Raw genomic sequence first — 22,284 nt, 5'->3', positions numbered from 1 at the left:
AACATACAGGGAATAAGCCAGGAAGTTATCAAATCAAAAGGCTTAACTCTTATTGAAATACAAACTTCTAAATATATAATCACACACGATTACCATATCGTAAATTTACAATTCGCTTTTCCTTGTGATGGAATACTAGGAATCGATTTTATTAAAAGATACAACTGTCAACTAGACATAGTCTTATAATTACACCAAATAACCTCAAATATCCGATTTATGTTCCAATAACATACAGTTCTGGCAACAACTCCCTAATTCTGCCAGCCAAGTCGTATTAATAGTCATAGGTTGTTCCGAAAAACATATGCTTACGAATATAACTGATGTTATCGAGAAATGTAGGCAACACAACCTAAAGTTACATCCTGAAAAATGTTCAGTTTTTATGCACGAAGTCACTTTTCTAGGACATAAGTGCACAGATAAAGGAATCTTGCCTGACGACAAACAATACGACATCATTCAAAATTATTCAGTCACACATGATGCGGACAGCGCTAGAGGATTCATTGCATTTTGCCATTATTACAGACGGTTTATAAAAAATGTTGCTGAATATTCACGTCACATAACAAGATTATGTAAAAAAGATGTAAAATTCGAATGGACAACTGAATGCCAAAACGCCTTTGAACATCTTAAATCAGCATTAATAAACCCAACTCTGTTACAATACCCATATTTTAGCAAAGAATTTTGCATAATAACACAAAACAAAAACGGACTACAGCTTCCAGTTGCGTAAGCATCAAGATCTTTTACAAAAGGTGAAAGCAACAAGAGCACAACAGATCAAGAACTACCAGCTATTCATTGGGCAGACCATATATTATCTGTCAAAACAGACCACAGAGCACTTACCTACTTATTTTCAATGGTAAACCCCAGTTCCAAATTAACTCGAATGAGACTTGAATTAGATGAATATATTTTTACGGTAGAGTATCTAAACAAACAATATGATTCTGAAAGTCACTACCAGAAACCAAAATAGACAAAAGTCCTGCGCAGGAAAAGAACAAATAGAATTGCATAAGCAATCTATAGATAAAGCTTCAAAGCCCAACGTATATGAAGTCATTAATAATGATGAAGTACGTAAAGTACTGACCTTGCATGTAAATAATATGTGTTTATTTAAATACGGAAAGAAACTAACAGCAAGATATGATGTTAGCGATTTTATACTAATGGAACCATTGATTTAGATCAATTCTTTCAAAGACTTGAAAAGCAGGCCGGTACTAACAAAATCATCCAACTCTAAGTGGCACCGTGGGAAAATATCTTTGAACATGTTGATAATTTTAAAAATATGGGCAATAAAATATTGAAATCATTGAGAGTAGCGCTACGCAACCCGGTGACCGTAATATTATTATTAATATCGGGGTGTTCAGTGTACCGCGACCTGTAAGATCTATTGTACCCCCATTCAGAGCCTACAGCTCAGATATCAACCCACTTCCTCGAATAAAGTCGAGGAGTTTTAATGGGTTGATTCTTCCTAGGAGCTCAGGTGTAAGAGTTCTGGTTCCTAAGATTTTACATCTTATACTTGCTAACGCCGGACAGTCTGCAGTGATGTGTCTAGAGGTTTCGTCCTATATGTCGCAGAATCTGCAAGTTCTACTGCTGGTTATTCCCATCTTACCTAGGTGACTTTTCAGTCTACAGTGCCCGGTTAGTAATCCGGTAACGATCCTAAGTGAATTTTTCCCTAGTTGAATAAGTTCCTTGAACCTCTTCTTGTTATAGTTATTTATTTGAGTTTTGGCTTGCCTTAGCCCTGGGGTATTTCTCCAGTGTTCTTGTCTCATGGCGCCTTCCTCTTTCCTAAGGTAATCTTTTATAGTGTGCCTCCCTATGCCACAGTAGGGCTCTGGGCCTATCAGGGGCTGTTCGGCTCCTAGTTTTGACATTTATCGGCAAGTTCATTTCCGGATATATCCTTATGTCCCGGAATCCATCTGAGGGCTGTTTCGGCTGCCCAGTATATTTAGCTTACTCTTCACCTCTAGGACTAGCTTCGAGGTGATTTTGTTACTATGTAAAGCAGTAATTGCTGCTCGGCTGTCCGAAAGGATCGATATGTCCTTTTCCTTGTATCCACGCTGTATGTTGAGCTCTGCACAACGTCCAATGGCACATACTGGAATATGCTGGTGTATTGGCCAAGGGATTCGTCGTATTTTATGCGAGGCCCTACCACTCCAAGGCCCGTGCCTTGTTGTGTCAGGGATCCATCTGTGTACCATGCAATGGTGTGTTTAGCCATCGGGTGCACTTCAGACAATGTGGTCCAATCTTTCTTATTGCCTAGGTGTGCTGTGAAGTTCTGCTCGAAGATTAGTTCGGCTGTCATTTCATCCCTAGAGTGGAGTATTAGGGGCACCTCACCTATCAGATTAGTCGCATCCCTGTTATTTAGAATGCAACCACTACCTGTGCCCTCAGTGCTTATTCTCAGGAGTGTAGATTTGCGTTGGATTTCAATCACATAGTGGAGTGGTGTTAGCTCCATCAAAACTTCTAAGGCAGTTGTAGGACAGGTCCTCATTGCCCCTGTCAGGCATACGCAGGCAAGTCTTTGTAGCTTTCCTAGCTGGTTTTGCATGCTGGTGAGCTTAGCTCGTTTGCCCCATGCAAGTGCTCCGTAAGTGAGGATTGGTCTCACGATCATTAAGTATAGCCATCGTATTATCTGAGGCCTGGTTCCCCAGGATTTCCCAGCAATTTTCCGACAGGTATAGAGTGCTCTGTAACACTTTTCCAATGTCTTTTGGACATGGGAAGCGAAAGTCAGTTTACTATCTAACGTGATTCCTAGATATTTAACCTCTCGGCTAGTTTCTATAGGAGTTCCTAGCAGTGAGATTTGTCTCATTCTCTGTAGTTTGTACTTCCTTGTGAAAGGAACGATGACTGTTTTAGCAGGATTTAAGTTGAGTCCAACCTCCCTGCACCAGTCTAGTGTTGTCCTTAGTCCGAGTTGGACGATGTCGCAGAGTGTCGCTTCAAATTTGCCTCTGGCGATTATCACGATGTCATCGACGTATCCCTGACATTGAATTCCTTTTCCAGCAAGTTTGCTGAGAAGGTCATCTACTAGCAGGCTCCATAGCAGAGGGGACAGTACTCCTCCTTGCGGACAGCCTTTGCTGGTAGCAATTGTCACTCTTTCCGAACCCAGTGTACATGTTGCTTGCCTGGATTCAAGTAGGTTGCCAATCCATTTGCTCGTAGTAGTGTCTATGTTCCTTCTGGACAGGGCAGCTCGAACTGCATCATGTGATGTGTTGTCGAAGGCTCCCTCTATGTCTATAAAGGCACAGATAGCTATTTCTTTGCTGTCAATTGCCCCTTCTAGGGTGCGACATAGTTGATAAAGTGCAGTGTCTGTTGAACGGCCTGCTCTGTATGCATGCTGTGTGTTTTGCAGCGGACAGTTTTTGAGAGCTGTTCTTCTGATATTGTAGTCTACCAGTTTTTCCAGCGTTTTAAGACAAAACGAAGTTAAGCTGATAGGTCTGAAGAACTTTGGGCTGGTGATGTCTTTCTTCCCGATCTTGGGGATGAAGACCACCCTAGCGCTGCACCATGCACTTGGGATATACCCAAGGGCTAGGCTGCTCACCATTAGTCCTCTTAGGCGGGTTAGGAGTAGTTCCTGCCCCTGCTGTAAGAAAGCCGGAGAGATCATGTCTAATCCCGGTGATTTAAATGCTTGGAAGGTTCCAATAGCCCCTTTGAGTTTCTCGGGCGTAACTATAGACTTGCCTGCTGCCCAGTCACTGGCTACTGTCCTAGGAGTTCTATGTTGATCACGCCTTACGTTTCCCTTAGTCGGAGTACTCCCCGGGAAATGCGTGTCAAATAGCAATTCTAATTTCTCCCGATCCGTGGAGGTGAAGGTGTTATTCCCTTTCCTCAGGGCTAAATTACTATCCGTTGCACTTTTAGCCATTGCTTTGTACAGTCTCGCGCCCTCGTTGACGTTACTTATTGCCTCACAGAAGTTCCTATAGTTTTTCCGTTTGGCCTTCCTGATCTCTTTGTTGTAGAGCGTCAGGCTTTGCCTGTATAGTTCCCAGTTCTTATCAGTTTTTGGTTTGTTGAAGAGCTTCCGAGTGGTTACTCGTAGTCGTTCAAGACTAGCATTCCACAATGGTGCGTCTGTTTCCCGCTTCTGTCTGCCTAGAGGACAACTGTCTTCAAAGGCATTTACTATCTTGTGGCCCAGGTTGTCTACCGCTCTATCTAATTCCAAGGGATGTCTAGGGTATCCCGACGGTTCGTTGAAAAGATTGAGCTCTAGAGTTGACCTGAATTTGTCCCAGTTTGTTTTTCTGGGGTTTCTTTTAGGGTTACATCTTCTTGTTTTGAAGGCTACTTCAAACAAAATTGTCCTGTGGTTGGACATTGATTCTTCTGGTGACACATGCCAGTTCTTAATGTGGGGTTTAAATGAATTGGTTACTAGAGTTATGTCTAGCACCTCTTCCCGTACCCTAGTAACAAATGTTGGCCTGGCGCCGACATTACAGATCTCTAGGTTATTGTTTAAAATAAATTCTAGTAATTGCTCACCTCTGTTGTTGACATCCGTGCTACCCCAGATCACGTGATGTGCGTTGGCATCACATCCTATGATGAGGGGGGATCTTGTTCGTCCGGCAGTGGTCCACTAGCCCGGGTATTCCTGGCGGTGGACAGGCCTCCTCCCCGGCAAAGTAGGCGGAGGCCACTGCTAGCTTCGGTGCAGCTTCTGTGCATGATCTTTCCTTATAACGATGCATGATCTGGGAGGTGATCCTCCTGGATCGCATATTACCTTAGTGTCCTTCGTGTACAGGCCTTTTATGCCATGGTGCCACCATGGATCCTGTACAAGGGCTAGCCCGAGGTGTTGGGAGGTGAACATCCTCGCCAAGACAGCAGATGCTGCTTTGGCCCGATGGATGTTTACCTGGGCTAGCCGAGTGCTGCTTGTTGCAGCCATCACTCCGAGGTTTGATGCTCCGTGAGGTCTGGTGAAGAGAGAGAGCAAGTCTCTCCACCACCGGCTATCACGGTAACCTCAGCTTCGCAGCTTTCGTCCAGGAGGAGCTCCTGGGCCAGCTCTTGGGATGACATAGGGTGTCCATCCCCTTGGTCGTCCCCAATGTCCATGCTGGTGATGGATTGTCCATCGTGTTCCCCACTCTGCAACTTCGGCCCCACATTCAGTGGTTCGAGGGTATCCTCGACAGCCTTGCATATGCCGTCATTGGGCGTCTCTTCCGGAGCTCTCTTGGTCTTTTTCAGACCGCTCACGGTGACGTGGCCAAACCGGAAGTTGAGTTTGTGGTCACGCTCCACTATCTCGTCCCTTCCGGTCTGGTCCATCCCTACAACCAGAAGTGCACCAGCTCCGTCGTTCTTCCTGGAGATGACCTTCCAGGCGTCCGTCTCGACCCGGTTTTGGAAACCAATGAAGGCCAATATCTCCTCATTGGTCCGGTCGGAGCTCCTCGGGCAGAACAACGTGGCGTTGTACGCTGCCGGGATGTCTGCTCCCGTGCGGGTTTCTAGGGGTACTCCCTTCCATTTCCGCAGCTGAGGTACGGCAATCTTGAGCCAATCAGCTGAGCCTTTATCTAGGCAGTCGATAATCAGGTAACCCACCCTGAAGTGGATTCCCCTGAACAAGACGGGACCGCTTCACGCTGACGTGAGCATCTCGTCCATGACCGACTCCTGGAGGCCGGATAGTTCCTCTGCGGTCAGGCTGGCCGCCGGGAAACCCTCCGGGAGTATGGCCACCCTGATGAGCGTGGCTTTCTTGGCAGCCTCCGCGTAAGTCGGACGGGGTCCGATGACCGGTGGTACCGAGCTAGAGGGTCGTCCTCCAGCGGTTGTCGGCTTCTGGTTTTGGTGGGGCTGGGAAGGTATCTTCCTGGCCTGCACCTTTGCCTTTTCTGCCGCTGCTGCTGATGTGCTAGGCCCCTCTTGCTCAGAGACCCGTGAGGACGTCTCACTAGCCCCTGTGCCGTGCCTAGACCTCTGGGGGGTGTCCGTTGGTGGTGTGCGGCTGGTGTTCAGCCGTTTGCAAGCCGGTGCGGTCCCCAATACCGGCTGCTCCCTCGACTCCTTTGCCTGCTTCAAGGCCTCCTCCGGTGTCATGCCCTGCATGAGATACCTCAGGTACCACTTTATCCTTGACCCTGGCAGGCCACGCCTGTTGGGGTCGTCCAGTCCTCCGGGCTGTCCCAGGGCTGGAAGAGCGTCCTGCTTCTTCAGCTGTCTGATAGAGGTTGGCCTATCAGACGCGAGAGGTGGGCGTGCTGGCAGGGTAGCTCCTGCTGGCACACCACGCTCCCTGGCTGGGAATGTCTGTGGTGCAGGTCTTCTCGCCTGGGCTGCTGGTGTAGTCCTAGGCGGGTGCGCTGCCGCCTGTGGTCTGTCGCCTTCGAGGGATCTTTCCTCGAAGTGTCTTGCGACACCGGTTGCAGGGATATCCTGCGGGATTTTTATTGTCTTATTTTTCTTCATGGGGTCCCACGAATTGCGGAGAAGTATATGTTCCGCCCGGGCAGAGATCCACCGTACCCGGGTAAGGCGTAGTTAGGAGAGACGGTCGCTTGCCTGAACCCTCCGTTTGCGACTGGGCTATTTGTTTACTCGGGCCCCCAGCCAGGCTGACTATCGGCACGGGTCGAATGACACCTTAGTCCGGCACCGAGGTGAGATGTGGGGGATAGGATGGAGGTAGGTAGTTGTGAGGGAGGGGGTGTGTAAGGCTACGGTGTTAAGACGGCCAAACAAGCGTCTTGTCGGTATACCTCCATCGGTATACCCGCTGTTTGTCCGGGGTTGCTTATTTGCTTGCGCTTATCGCAACTAACCTTCCCAGAAGGTCGTTTGCTATCCGCAACCTGCGACCCGCCTGGTGGCCTAAGCTAAGTCTCCCTTCGAACCATCCCACTAGTTCTTGAGGACCAAGCCGTAATAAGAAATAATAAAGAAAAAGAAGCTATATTGTCTACCTTCCATGATGATCCAATACAAGGATGTCATACAGGCATTACAAATCTTAACTATAACCGAAATTGCACAAAGAGCTTTCGATATGGTAATTGTGGATACAATTGATCCACTACCAAAATCTAATAATGGAAACGAATACGCAGTAACACTCATCTGCGATTTAACTAAATATCTAGTATTTAAATTCAATTCAATTCAAGCCACAGAACACTAAATGAGTACATTCGTTCATATATCTTAGTTGACAAAACAGATTGGGATGTATGGCTACGATACTGCGTTTATTGTTTTAACACGACCCCCTCTATTGCACATGATTATTGTCCATATGAGCTAGTTTTTGGTAAAACTTCAAATTTACCAAAACATTTTAATAGTATAGATAACATAAAACCCCTTTATAATATAGAAGACTATGCAAAGGAATCAACATTTAGATTAGAACAGTCATTTAAGAGAGCTAGACTAATGCTAGAATCTCATAAGCTAAAACAAAAAATTAGTTACGACAAAAATACTTTGAATTTTGATTTAAAAATAGGAGATCAGGTTTTATTGACAAATAAAACAGGACATAAACTAAATTTTAAATATGCAAGTCCTTATATGAATTTCGCGTTGATTTCGTCCAGCCCAATTACTTTAGACTTCTTTTTAAGAATAGATTCAAGGACATAACAAATAAATTAGAACTAGTATCACAGTGGTTATAAGGTTTAACATTCAGATACGAGTTGAAAAGGATTTAAGGATTTCAACATTTACCCCTGCTTTAGAAGTTGATATTAGTTTTCCTATTCCATGTTGTTTAATAGTTTTCCATGTCCCTTTATTGGATATCCCAGAATCAAATTTTTTGTTACAGTAGTTTTTTTTTTTGCTTAAACTATCATCTGCATTTGTAATTCATTTAATGCTTAATGGAACAGCTTTATCATACAAATAAAGGACATTTGATTGCAATGCCAAAAGTTGTGAGTTAACTGATGTTGATGTTTATCAAATTGTACAAAAACCATTCTTGGGCAAGAAGGCTGTAGTCAAGGTTTTTTAAGTTTCTAAAGCTGAAATTGTAGTCAGTGTGTTCTAGAATTAAATTAAAGTCACATGTCATGTATATAAGGTCATGTTTGGAAAAGTACGGAACTGGAAATTGGTCATACAGAAGGATACTAGACAAATGATTTTCAAAGAATACATCTAACATTGTATCAGCTGTTTAACTTCAGTGAATGGCTTGACAAGTATTGACTAGAAACAAATCAAGGGTCGACAGATTACCAGAAAGATAATAAAAAAACATTTTACAACAGATTATCTTCTACGCGTTTCGACAACGTTGATGTCTTCTTCAGGGAGCCTAATTTATTTTGGAAAATTAATTACATACATATACAGATATAGGTTTGTACTAGATTTTAACATATAATTTTACGTACATTAATTTCTTAACAGTGACTTCACTTCTAACCTAATATTGCACCAACTCCTCTGTGTGTCTAGTGTTTCCATCGTTAAGATTTCTATGTTTATCAAAGGTTGTTTATGAACTGTTTTGTTTTTCGACTGTAATTCCTACCGCGTAAATAAAATTGGTGTGATCTATATCTTCCTTGTAATTTATTGCTTTATGTTGTATTTGCAGGCTTTTTTACGTCATAATCGTTTTCTATCATCTCTCAATGTCCAAAATCTTCTCATTTCCGAAATCAGTTAAATGCTTTTTTTGTTTATTCGCGTCTCCTTTGTGTTCATTTATTCTTGTTGCCATAGACCACTTTGCAAGTCTCTTCATGATTTTCATTCCTCTGGGAGAACTCAGCTAAGGCCCCGGACATTTAAACAGATTCCCAACCTGCAAGCCTGGCAAGAGAGAAAACACGGTCGGGTGAATTTTCATTTAACACAGGTCCTTTGCGGTCACGAGTGCTTTCGAGATTACCTCTACAGGCTTAGTCACGAAACCAGTGGAGTCTCCACGTGGTGCGAACGTCGGCGGAGTACGCTGTGTTCGAGTGCGGCAGGTTTAGCCAAGAACGTCAGCTCCTGGAAACCTGGAAGTGAAACCATTTGGCTGGACGTGAGTAATTTCTAGGCGGTCGTAATGGACAAGGTAAGGAGCGCAGAACGACTAAGGAAACACACAACTTTGTACATTCCCAAATAAATGAAATAAAACAAAATCTAGATCCCAAAAAATTAGTTCCTTTCACTGAAAATGATAAAATTTCGTAAAGCATGATCCATTCAGCGTTTTATGCCCACAATATAACGAATTTTGTTGTACTTAAAAAAAATTACTTGTTGGGACGGAGGAAATAAATATTTCAGCGCACACTTAGAGTGTGTGGATGTTGGTATGAGTGTATGGGTATACAGTCTCTGGAATTTCACCAAAAGATTAATTTCATCATTATAGTAACATGGCATCAGCCTCTAACGGTGCTGTGTTTGGTTATCGCTTAAGAAGTACCGTTTTAGTGGGGCGAAAGCGTTATGTCGCTGTCGCCGAGTGTGGTTCGGTGGTAAGCACAGAATGATGAAGAGATAACGCTGGTAGTTGCGTTTAGGATTTCGTGCGTGTGAAACCGAAACTCGCTGCGCTATTACAATGTCGGAAAATAATAACAATGCTGCAACAAGTGGGATCTGGCTCGCTGCCTAATGAATCAGATGGACCATGCCGAATTTTAATGGAAATGCAAAATAAAAATTTGATCGAGCTTATCAAAGCTGCAAAATCAGCGTCACCTGAAACAACAAATAAAAAACTATTGTGCTACCAAAATTCAACGCGGATCTTGATAGCGCCGACGCATCAACGTGGTGTTCTACAGTAAATATAATTTTGGCAGAAAATACCGCAAAAGGCAGCGCGTTGGTGATGGCCTTGGGTGCATCGTTGGAAGGTAGTGCGTCGCAGTTGCCTGCACAAACATGTTATCCTGACATAACTTGGGACGAATTTGAAGAACTTTTCATGCAGCGTTTTGGCAGTGTAGAAACGCCAGCGGCAATCTTTCTGTCAATGTAAGCTAATTGTCCGACCGATGGCGAATGTCTCTCCAATTATGCTAGTCGAATTATGACGTCACTTCTCGCGATTTGGCGTGACATTAATGTGGAAGAAATTGCAGTTTCTGTGACGCTTACCAAGATGGCTCACGTTGATAACAGATTGCAGCGCCTAACCTTTACTTCAAAAACCGAGCTTAAAGCATTCAAGTTCAACAAAAGAAAGAAAACTTTGCAAGGGAAAATATCTTCACCTGACATAAAGCGTCCGAAACTTTCAACAATCAAGTGCCAATTGGGCCACAAAATGATGGAATATTATTAAAAAAGTTGGTAAACGAATTAACAATGTAGTGATGTTGAAGGGTATTGGTAGTGGCGGCATATGTAGCACATTACAAATACATAGCAACGTAAAAATTAACCAACACTGTATTGAAGTTTTGTTTCATGTTTTGGACAATGAGTATTTGAAGAATGATATTATTATTTTTTGTCGAGATGTACTGTACCCTGGATTTAATGTTATAATATCACCAGGAAAATTCTAAATTATTAGATCAAAACCTGTAAACTATTGTTCAAATGATGATAAATTTTGTGAATTAAATACCGATCTTGTTGGAGAAGATAGAGATAAATTACAAGATCTATTGGAAAAATATTCAAAAGCTTTTATTAATGGAATTCCTTCGACTAGAGTTAGGAATAGAATATTAAATTAGTAGACCCAAGAAAAATTGTTCAAAGAAGACCATATAGGCTTAGCCCAAATAAAAGATAATTGGTATCCTTTGGATCGTCTAGTCAGCATCGACTTAGTCAAAAATCGAAATCAACCAACGACTTTTCAACCAAGCACATGTTTATCATTCCAGCCACGGATTCGAACTACAGCTTTACTAACCAAAACCAGTGTTTCCATGTGGCTACTGAAACGGGAACACCACGCTTTGCCAATAGAATCACACTACACGGAGATGACCGGATATTTTCACAAAGTACTGCCGTCCTTGTAAGGCGATCGTGGATCAGATCAAAGTATGCCACATTTGTCTCAGTACGGCCTACGCTATTAGTCATTGCAGTAGTTCTCGCATATGCCTACAACGCGGCCGGCGTCATCTCATGTTGCTGCATTTTCGAATTGTAGCACCCTGTCCTCCGCGTTCTGCCCTATCGCACAAGCCAATGACCAACGGAGTCCGCAGTGCGCTGGCGGACGAACAGTGCACAGTTACCAGCTCATTTGTTTCATCTCAAATATCTTTAGTCACTATAATATTATTCAAATTTTTGTATCCTTTTTTTTTTTTATTAACCTGTCTAATAACCTGCAACATTCGAAAGTTTTTAAAAACTACTCCCTTTAAAGTTTTGATAGTATAAAAACCACGTATTTTGTAATTATATTCGTTGTACCGAATCAACAACCCTTAAGACTATGTTCGAGCTTTAGCAAATCTATGAATCGAAATCATTATATAACAACATGAAAACTTATTCTTTTATTATAAAAAAAAAAATGAAATTATCATGACTTTTAAATTTGTTTATTTTGTCTTCTTAATAAACGGCAGTGCGTGCACCATTTTAAAAAAGTAATTAATGTATTAGTGTTATTCTTAAACTATGACAATGATCCAATTCCACTTTGCAGTACATTAAAGCAAACGCTGCAAACTCTGACTGGTTTGTTGATACCAAACTTCAAAATGGGTATATCGTTACTGGAACATTTGGAACATAAAACTCGTCCACAATGCCGGCTTAAAAGAGAAAGAAACAAAACGAAAAGAATATGAATATGAATATAATATTTATAAATCAATATTTTCCTGTTCTTACCAATGGTGTTTTCGCATAGTAATCGTAAATCTAGTTGTACATTCTTGACATAAGTCACACTCTGACCACGACGATTCTTTTGGCAATATGTCCAACAATTTGTGAAGTAATTGATCTGTCGCTAGCTTGAAATTAAATATATTTACTCCTTCTCTGTTCTCAGTACCAAGGCACGCCCCTGCTTTCACAAGTATTTTACAAAGTGGCGACTGACCTCGCATAAAGGAAAGAAGAAGTGGAGTATTTCCGTCCATGTCAGGAACATCAATTGGATAGTTTGGCATACATTCCAGAAAAAGTTCGCAAATAAGTGCGGCTGTATTATCCTCCACAATACGACACAACTCATGCATAGGATTTCGACCTTTTAAATTTGTTGCTTCTGCGTTTACTCTTGATTCTGTTAATAGTTCACGTACAATGAGAAACTGACCGCATCGAACAGCAATGTGTAAAGCATTATTGCCGTCAGCATCTGTTGCGTCGTAGTCGGCATTATTTTGAATCAAAGCAGATACTGCAGGAAGATTTCCGCGTTCAATGGCGATATGTAGGGGCAATTTTTGGACAGCATCCCTTTCATTCATACGTGCACCAGCTAAAATCAGATTTCTGGTAATCATTTCATTATTCGATGCAGCCGCAAGGTGCAAGGGGGTAGATTGATTGACATCATGCACTCGAGAATTTACATCTACCTGAATAGCTATCAAAAACAAAACACTTTCTAAATCGTCTTTCATAATTGCTAAATGCAAAAAATTTCTGCCGCGCTGGTCCATTTGCTCGGCAGCGGAAGGAAATCTATCTAAAATGCGTAGGGCGGCCTTGTGATTACGAATGCCTAAGGCGGCTGCAAAAGGCGTATTTCCGGACCTATCACGATGCTTTAGTTCTATAGTAGGGTGACAAAGAAGAACGGATATTATTTCTTCATGTTGGTTTTCAATAGCTACATGAAGTGGGGACTTGTTTTCAGCGTTCATTACGTTAACATTAGCACCATGATCAATTAGTGTCTGCATAACTTTGGTTAAGCCCCACTGACAACATAAATGTAGCGGGGAAGCTTTTTCCAGAGCCTCATCTCCACCCTCCCCATTGGGGCCTGGCTGTTTTGGAGAGTCTAAGTCGCATTTACTTCGAATAAGAAATATAGCAATTGATTCTCTGTTTTCATCAATTGCACGATGTAAAAGTGTTTGTTGGCATCCCTCAGGTCCGTTGTCCCAGCAGTCTGTGTCAACACCATGTCGCACAAGCACCCGTGCCACATCCTCGCGCCCAAACTCCAAAGCTGTCCATAATGGTGAAGCTCCATTTTTATCGGATCTTAGTGGAAATCCTCTTGTGCAAAGGGCATCCACGACTCTAGGTAGATCGTACTCGATCGACAACTCCAATGCAGAAACCTGATCATCTATATATAGAATCAAATTTTTAGAAACACACACAAAATTGATAAATTAATTTACCTGTAACAGCAGTATAATCTGCACCTTGCTCTAGTAAAAATATTGATGTATCACTGTCTCCATTCTTAATTGATTGATGCAAAAGTGTTAAGTTGTCCTTATTTCTTGCATTTACATTTGAGCCGCCTCGAATGAGAATTGGTACCATTGCAGTTCTATTAAGAGCTAAGCATAGGCTTAACGGTGAGTTACCATTAATATCTTTACAATCAAAATCGATAGCATCGTGGACTTTATTTTTTGTCTGAACAAAAGCTTCTAAGGCATCAACGGAATTAGCTTCAACTGCCACATGCAAAACTGATTTTAAACCACTCTCGATGGATTGTAAATTGCACGAAGCACCATTAGCCATTAACTTTCTCACTAGGTTTGGCTTATTTTTTAACGCTGCAATATGTAAGGCTGTAAGCCCTCCCAAGTTCATATAGTCGAGATCGGCAAAATCTGCCAAAAAAATGGCTGCTTGCTCCCCTAGATCTTCGTCCATTGCAAAAACTTGTATGAGGTTATCTCCAGTTTTTGACTTTATAGAATTTGGCTGTGCGCCCATACTTAAAAGCATTGAGGCTATTTTAAAATCTTGATCTCCCATTAGTAAACTCAGTTCTAAAGCACACTTTTCATCCAAAGTGCGCAAATTAATATCAATATGTGGAGCTTTAAGTAAATGATTTACCATTTCTAAATTTTGTTTGACAATCGCTATATGCAATGGTGTTTCTCCTTTTATGTTTTGGATATTTACATTTGGATTCCTTTGTAAAATATTCACTCCAACGTTTATTATTTCCGCAAAATTTTCGTGATTTCCATCGTAATTACATATAACATGTAATGCAGTATCTGATGATGGGCTAAAACGTTACATTTTAAAATAATATATTTTTTCTATTTTTTTTTAATATATTTATTTACTTAGTGTAGTCTAAAAGACACTTTTCTTCCAAAAGAAAGTTTGCTGAAAAAACGTCACCATTTCTCAAAGCAGTAATTAGCAGCGTGGATCCCTGTTAAAACAAATATTTAGTAAATTGACAAATATATTGTATTCATACCTCCATATCAACAGCATTTATGTCAGCCATTCCACTTTTCACAAGAGTCTCAGCAATTTTTAAGCTTTTTGCTGATAAAGCAATTTGAAGAGGCAATAGTCCATTTTCGCAAACTCTGTTCACTAGTTGTGGAAGCTACAATACACAATAAATATAAACAAAAATAAATAATAGCTCAATTTTAATTTTTTACACATTTTTTGATTGTGGTATTCAAGAACTAGGATCTCCAAAAAGAAACAATTTGAGGAAATTATTTTTGAGCTGGCAGATCAAATTTAAATATCTGGTGGATAAATCGGCTATGGCCTAAATTATTATTCTTTTTTTTTTGCTCCAAAAGTATTACCTTTATTTTAATTTAAGCTAAGTTTTTATATTTATTTTTTTTTTTCAAAAAATAAGTTGAGTATAGACGACTAGAAAAAATTATGTTTTTCTTTCTTGTATTTTATATTTAATTGCCTCAGTATTCGAGCGCTACAAGTAAAGTTCTATTTTCATTTTATTCTTACCTCGTCAAGATGTGTTATTTTATATCAGAAGTGTTTGTTTGAAGCCACTGTCTTGTTACTGCAAGGCTCCAAACTCTAGTTACAATAAACAAAAACCACAAAACCACGACCATGAGTTGTCACTGCATGACTTGGTTTTTGAAATAAATAAATAATAATAAAAATAACCGTTACCTACTCAGTTGGCAGTATCAAATCCTGCTGTTGATGAAGTGTATTAATCATTAAAGCAGTTTATTAATCTTCAAACCAGTTTACTGTTGACAATAATTAGATATTTAATTATTTCTGAGTATGCAAAAGTATTCAGCTTGAATACTTCAAGCTATCTGCTTCAAACTATTCGAAAAGTAATACTTCTTTTGCAGATAGACGACTAAATCATACATATAACTAACAATGGAAAAATTGGGAAAAATTTAAAACAAAAATAATAACTTAGTTTTTTATAAATTTTTTTTTGTTTAGTCTAGTTGGTTTTGGCGACCTTTCCAAAGTGTATTAATTTTTAGCCGGCTCGGGGTCAGGATGTTGAAAAAAAACCACAATTTTCAATTTTGGTTATTTGACAATATATTTCGGATGCTCTTCTTGTTTAAATTTTTGCGATGTAAAGTATTGGTTTAATTTACTGGTTGCGGTCTTAATTTTATTGATATTTGAAAACTTTATCATAATTCATTTATAAATAAAAATTATAACTTCTCTGTTTTTGAATTCATTAAAAACAAGAAAGGAAGCAAACTTCGGCAAGCCGAAGTACATATACCCTTGCAGCTATTGCAAAAATTAAATATTTTTGAAAACATTAAAATTATGATTGACTTGCGTGTATGTTTACAGCTATTTGAAGCATATGATAGTTCCAATGATAACTTTTTCCGATTTTGATAAAATTAAAAGCGTAATTTGATATTAATTAATCATAAAGAATTTCTTAAAAAAATTACAAAATTAAAAACTTAAATTTGAAAAAAAAAATTTTTATATATTTTTATTGTTTCCATGGGAGCTTTAAGTTATAGTCGTCCGATTTTGATGAAATTTAAACCGTAATTCTGAAATATTTAACCATTACTATATAGCGAAGAGCTAAAAAAATAAATTAAGAAATAACAAAGTTATATTTTTTTATTTATTTTTCCAATTGTTCCTATGGGAGCTATAGTCGACCGATCCGGCTCGTTCCTACTTATATACTACCTGCAATAGAAAGATCATGCAGATAGCTTTAAAACTGAGGGACTAGTTTGCGTTGAAACGGACGGACAGACGGGCGGACAGACGGGCGAACAGACGGACGGCCAGACGGACGGACAAACGAACATGACTAGATCGACTCTCCTAGTGATGCTGATCAAAAATATATATATTTATAGGTCGGAGATATCTCCTTTCACTGCGTTGCAAACTTCTGACTGAAATTATAATACCCTCTGAAGGGTAAAAAATGTCGACTAATCTTTTCGACGGTTTCCACATATTTAAAAGTCTCAAATCTGTATCTTTGGTATTTGTATAAAAATATTATCGGTAGTTAGGACCAATTATCAAATCGTTTGGGGTCAACGGATCAAAAAGAGAGTCCTAAGGCACAAGTAAAAGTGATCTACAATTCATCATAAGCTCGATTTCACAAAGAATTTTTCTCTAGAATTTTTTTTTAAGAAATCCAAACATTTTTTTTAGTAACTGTATGAGTCTTTCTCAAGCTCGGGATATAGGGGGTATAATCAAATTGCCGATATAAGACTTCCGCTATCTAAAGATGGATTGCTCGTTTTGATATGGCTTCTGTTCTAGTTTATTTCTGTTGGTGTAAAAAATTCAATTCCTACTTTCAAAAGGACTTATCGGTTGGCTTAATTCGACAATATTGATGATGTACAATTAAGGTAGCTTGTGGATTGTTTTTTCTGTTTTTACAATGCGGACAATTTTAAATGACTTGTTTGATTGCATTTCTACATATCGTAATCCAAAACCTTTCACGGATATTTGCAATTACAGTTTCTATTCCTATGTGAAAATTTCGGACATGGTAATAATGTATAATTTATTTTGTTATAGGGTTATCTTTGCTTAAAATAATTGGATCCTTAGAAGCAATACTCATTTCATCTTCACTCTGAGTCTCAACCAATTATCGCTAGATAAAAGTAAAGGTAAACCAATTAATTTGCTTGAAGATGACACAAGCTTATTTAAGTTAAGTTTAAGTTGCATACTTAGAAAAATTAACATTTCCGCTAGGAAATTTCTTCGACTGAGATCTCAATTTTGGTAAAAGTCTTAGGGTCTAGACGCAGTTTTTTTAAATAGGTTTTGTACAGGCAGGCGAAAAAGTGCGTCAAAGTGCATAAGTCTACAAAATTTTGATTTTTACCGATTTTTACTCGATGTTTACTAGATATTTACTCGATAATTGGCATATCTATGTACTTTCGTGGGGAACTATTACCACTATTACCGAAAACAACAACCAAAAATAGCAGTTAAACAAAGGCGGGAGGATTTTCCTTGACAAATAAAAACAAAGAACAGCTGTTCAGACACAATGAATCACGTCTGTCAAGTGTAACAGGCTATTTTGTTTCATTGCGTCCATGCCGTTATCGATAGAAGACGTGCGTGAGTGTAACTAGGATCTTATTTGGCCTAAGGTTTGTCAGCTATCTCAGAACCCAAGCATTAGTTCTTAAAAATCTCATTCAATAGGAAAATCTTGTGCCGTCAGGCAAGATATATGACTGCTTTCCCTATCACTATCATCAGGCCCGTCTCGACTGAGATACTGAGACCTACTGAGCCACTGTCACAGCGTTGGACAGTCTCGTGGTTAAAAGTAAACTTACAGAGCCGCGCGTAATAGCACACTGCTGGTTAACAGTGCGATTGATCGCAGTGCTGGAGGGCATCGCATCAAACAGGCAGTGAAACTGCGCTGTTAAATAAATAAAAAATTCCAATTAATAGCCGAACCAGTCGCATCCCCTCTACATTTTCCCTTTACATCATTCTACCTTGCTTCTTGGGAGAAAAATAGCAGATGGCTATCTTCTGGATAATTCCCAGCCCCTCCGGCGCGGCGGCCCCGTATTAAACGGGGCCCTGGGGACCGAGGAACTTATTAAAAACTTCCAATTGATGAAGCAGAAGGTGCAACGGTCGCCTATGGACTGGCGCAACCGACCGAGTTCTATGTTCATTTCTGGTGGTAACGAAGAGAAGTTAAATACCCCAAAAAGAAGCCGAGAACTCGCGAGCCCCGATGGGAAACAACTACGAGCCGAGAAGAAGCAACGGGTCCAATTGAGCGCTCCAGTCCTAGCTGGGGAACTGGGAAAAATGGCGAGATGATCAGTATATTCACGGACACCAAGGCCACGAAAGATTCACTGCAGGAAACGAAGGCGCTGAAAGTCGAGATCAGCGAGAGGTTGTTTGAGAGTCACACTAGGGGCTCGACCCCGAGCGCAAGACAGTTTACCGCATCCCCTGGGTCAGGTTCTGCACCTGAAGCAGCTATCGCCACGAAGTTTGGAAATGGGTGAGCCAACACTAACACTAGGCCCCAAGAAAGCTCTTTCTGGCGCAGGGACTTAACAAGCCCACACGAACCGCACAGCGAAGCCCAAAAGCCAACGACCAGATACCATTCTGATCAAGTGCAGCGATGGTTACGCAGTTATGCTGAGGATGGTCAAGTCGGAGCCAACACTACAGACCTAAATGACTAGGTGCAAGGCATCCGAAGGATGTGTATGCTCGTGTATGCTCAATACAATGGGGAAAATATTTGAACGTGAAAAACGCGTTTAACACGGAGGTGTACCCTAAATGCTGACTCTACACGATGGCGTTATAGCATTGGTAACGGTGGAAAAATTGCTAGAAGACTTAGCGGACGAATACAGCCGGTCAATCGACATGTTGATGAGCTGGCTCGCAGGCAACGAGCTTACACTGGCGGAGCATAAAACGGAGGCGATCCTTACAAACAGTGGGAACAGCCCAGTTTACAAGCTGCTTTTGCACAGTATCTGAGGAAACCGCCCTAGTGGTCGATTAATTTTCTAGCGCCAGAGCGCAGGACTGGAATCGCGGGAGACAGGACTCAGCGGACCAGGACCGTCAAACTTTTGCAGGAGAAATGGACAACGCAAAAATCGGACGATGGACGCACAGGCTGATCCCCATCATAGCTCCTTGACTAAACAGAAGGCATGGGCTGGTGGATTTCTACACTGCGCAGATGATTGGGCACGGTTGCTTTAAAGAGTTCAATATAGCTTCGTGGCAGTTCCCGGGGAGTGGCACCTTTTCACTTTTAATTCACACCTTCCTTTATCTTCGCTATATATATATATATTGCAAGATAATTATAAGATAATATTGTAAATATTAAATAAATGAGATAATAATAAAAAGACTAGATTTAAGTACATAATAACATCTGGCAACGCCAACAAAATATGTTCGCTATGTTCGCGCACTCGCAAATAAAAATTTAAAGAGTTCAGCCGTTGTACAGATAAAATGTGTACTTCATTACTGCTACGGAAGGCGTTTTGTCCAGCCATAAGAACAGTGAAAACAAAGAGGACCGAAAGATGAAACTATGTAAAAAGTACGATGCGCTAGGCAACGAAGGAGAACAAATTACGATATGGAAGAAAAAAAAGAAAACAAATTACAAAGTACAAGAAGCAAGACAATAAAAATCAAAAGAAAAAGATCAAAACAATTCAAGAAAATGGGAGCATAAGTAACTACGAAAACCAAACTGAAAATCAAGACGTAATAATAAAATAAAGCGGAATTATTATATAAAAGAAAATAAACAAGTAATTGTTGAAAAGTACTACGACTATGATCAAAATAACGAATACATGCCTTAAGCGTTTTACATTCCTAAACCAATAATTTAACCGAATTTTAACGAAGGATTAACGAGCGAAAAAGATAAGAACAAAAAGGAAGAATATTACGAGGATATGAAACTTGATTTGACATAACGAGATTGGCGCTACTTAAAAGAGAAGCAAGAATTTTGTCAAAGCAAAATGAATTGTTAAGAATGGTAAAAATTAGAAATGAAGAAGATACGCCCAATTACAAAAACATTCCGTTTACTCATCTTAAGGAATTAATATCTGAATTTGACACAATGGAAGGCGAAAGCGACATCCACCTATTTAAAAAACAATTAAACACAAACAATTAAATTTTTTTCTTACATTCTTTAAAAGTTGTATAATATCATGTAATTAAATTAAAAAAAATAATGTTATAGACGTCACCTCAAAAAAAATCATAAAAATATGCGTTTTTCGCCTTTAAACAAATTTATAAGAACAGATTGTACGTCATTGTCTTTAACGTTAGACAAAATTATAAACCCAATAGTCGGCAGAGTTAAATACGGAAATGATATCGAACATTGTGATAGTAAAAAATGCAGCATGTAGACGTACTTAACAGAATTACTGGTATACTATATAGTATTAGAAGAAAACACATTTGAGCAAAATCTTACAATATGCCAAAGCAAAGATAGATTTCCAAAAAATACGTCAAAAGATAGAAAAAGAAGAAAGTAATATGCTTGAGATGAGAATTGGTTAAATTTATCGAAAAATGTAAGTTAAGTTAAAGTTATTTTAGCAATATATGACGATAACATGCGATACAAGCGATATGAAAAAGTATATAAACCAATTATACGATATTACTCGTTCCCTTAATTAACTGATAAAATTAACCAACACAGCCCTTACAACGTTGATGCTGTTTCAAAAAAAACGACAGATATGTTATATCAGATGTTGAAGGTTATCAAAAATTAAGTTATGGATAAATTATGAAATGTAAGATTTATAAGAAAGTGAAAAGCAAGATTTTGAAGAAAGTGAAATCCAAGAATTAGAAGATAGGTTTTTAGAAAGAAGATTTAGAAGCAGAAAATGAAATGTAAGAATTAGAGAAGACAGTAAAATGCAATTTTCAGAAGACGATGAAATGAAAGGTTTCAAAAAGAAGAGTAAATCTTAAATCAACAAAATAAGATCAAAGACTAAACATAACTTGGAATATCACAGAAAAGTAGAAAATAATAGATCTCGTAAGATTTAGCCATAATATAACTTTAAAAATCGAAATATAAAGTACTAAGAATGTCATGACAGCCGAATTTTAAAATATAAATAATAAAAAGACTAGATTTATGTACATAATACAATCTGGCAACTCCAACAAAATATACAAATGTACGGTAACCGACTTTTGTTCGGACATTCGCAATTAAAAATTTGAAGAGTTCAGTCGTAGGTACAAAACAAAACTGTATTACAATACTACTACAGAAGGCATTTTTAAATTGAACAATTAAACAATTGAAAGCTAATCAAAGTGAGTTAAATTACTACTACAAAATGCATACATTTAAGCTTCACCCAAAAACCCTAGGCAGTTGTATACGTCGAAAGAAAAATTTGTGTCTGGAATTTTCCATAACTTAACGACGTTTTGCTAGCGACAGGCCCTTGAGTTGATTGATATTTTTTGGTAGGAGCAAAAATAAAAGTCCTTCAATAAATTGCTGGTCCCAGACATGTCGCTGATTGAAATGGTCTTCTTAGGGAAATTTAGACACGCAACCGTTTTTACTATCCTAAGAGTAAACATTTTGGAAGTCTGCTCTTTGCCCTTGATGGCTAAACTAATACCCTTTATGTCCGCTTACTCATAAACATCGTCATTAGTCTATTGTTTATACGTTTGTGGTTTTTCAAAATATGATTTCTACCTCATTTGAGTTGTGTATTTTCAACGCTTGTCGACGGCCTTGAACTTGGGACAAACCAGTGTTTAAAAAACTGCAGTAAGTTTTATTTCATGTGTTTTTGCCAACAGCAGTCGCAATCGCGAAAAACTAAACATTTTGGTTCTTCTTCTTTTTGTACATCTTGCTCTTTTTATTTTTTTAAACTTGTTTTTCATTTTTTTAAAAAATTATAAAGGAAATCAAGATTTAAAGGAACAAATTAAGTTGAACAAAAAAACATAATAAATAATAAATAATAATAAAATAAATAATAATAAAAAAATAATATTGTGGTAACTTCTCTTACTTAAATAATTTTTATATAAGCCAACCTTGACTGGATTTGAAACTGTAAGTGTGGTGAGTTAAGACATAAATACAAATACAAGCAATGTCGGTACTTTAATTGTTTGGCTTAAACAACCGTTTTATAATATTTATGTTATATAAATAAGATTCTAATACGTCTTCAAATAGCAAATTATTTCGAAATTGATCGATATCATCGAACGACA

The 22,284-nt window shown here is 39.1% G+C and overlaps 1 protein-coding gene across 2 annotated transcripts in view; it reads right to left on the bottom strand.

The window, feature by feature from the left end:
• Positions 1 to 11,584: 11,584 nt before the first annotated feature.
• LOC108145134 (rabankyrin-5) overlaps positions 11,585 to 22,284 on the bottom strand; it is a 66,061-nt gene continuing 55,361 nt past the window's right edge. The window contains exons 3-7 of one of the 2 annotated variants that reach the window (XM_041709447.1): positions 14,429 to 14,563; positions 14,289 to 14,380; positions 13,371 to 14,227; positions 11,896 to 13,315; positions 11,585 to 11,816 (exon numbers count right to left, since the gene is read on the bottom strand). In XM_041709447.1, the coding sequence (XP_041565381.1) occupies positions 11,678 to 11,816; positions 11,896 to 13,315; positions 13,371 to 14,227; positions 14,289 to 14,380; positions 14,429 to 14,563 (2,643 nt within the window). In that variant the 3' untranslated portion in view covers positions 11,585 to 11,677. Of the gene's footprint in view, positions 11,817 to 11,895; positions 13,316 to 13,370; positions 14,228 to 14,288; positions 14,381 to 14,428; positions 14,564 to 22,284 lie in introns of those variants that run through there. The other variant, XM_041709448.1, reaches the window with a different exon arrangement.

Source organism: Drosophila elegans, unplaced genomic scaffold (assembly GCF_018152505.1).
Source record: "Drosophila elegans isolate 14027-0461.03 unplaced genomic scaffold, ASM1815250v1 contig_476, whole genome shotgun sequence".
Lineage (NCBI taxonomy): Eukaryota > Metazoa > Arthropoda > Insecta > Diptera > Drosophilidae > Drosophila > Drosophila elegans.
The sequence above is the reverse complement of the archived record's forward strand: the minus strand, read 5'-3'. Positions and strand labels throughout refer to the sequence as shown.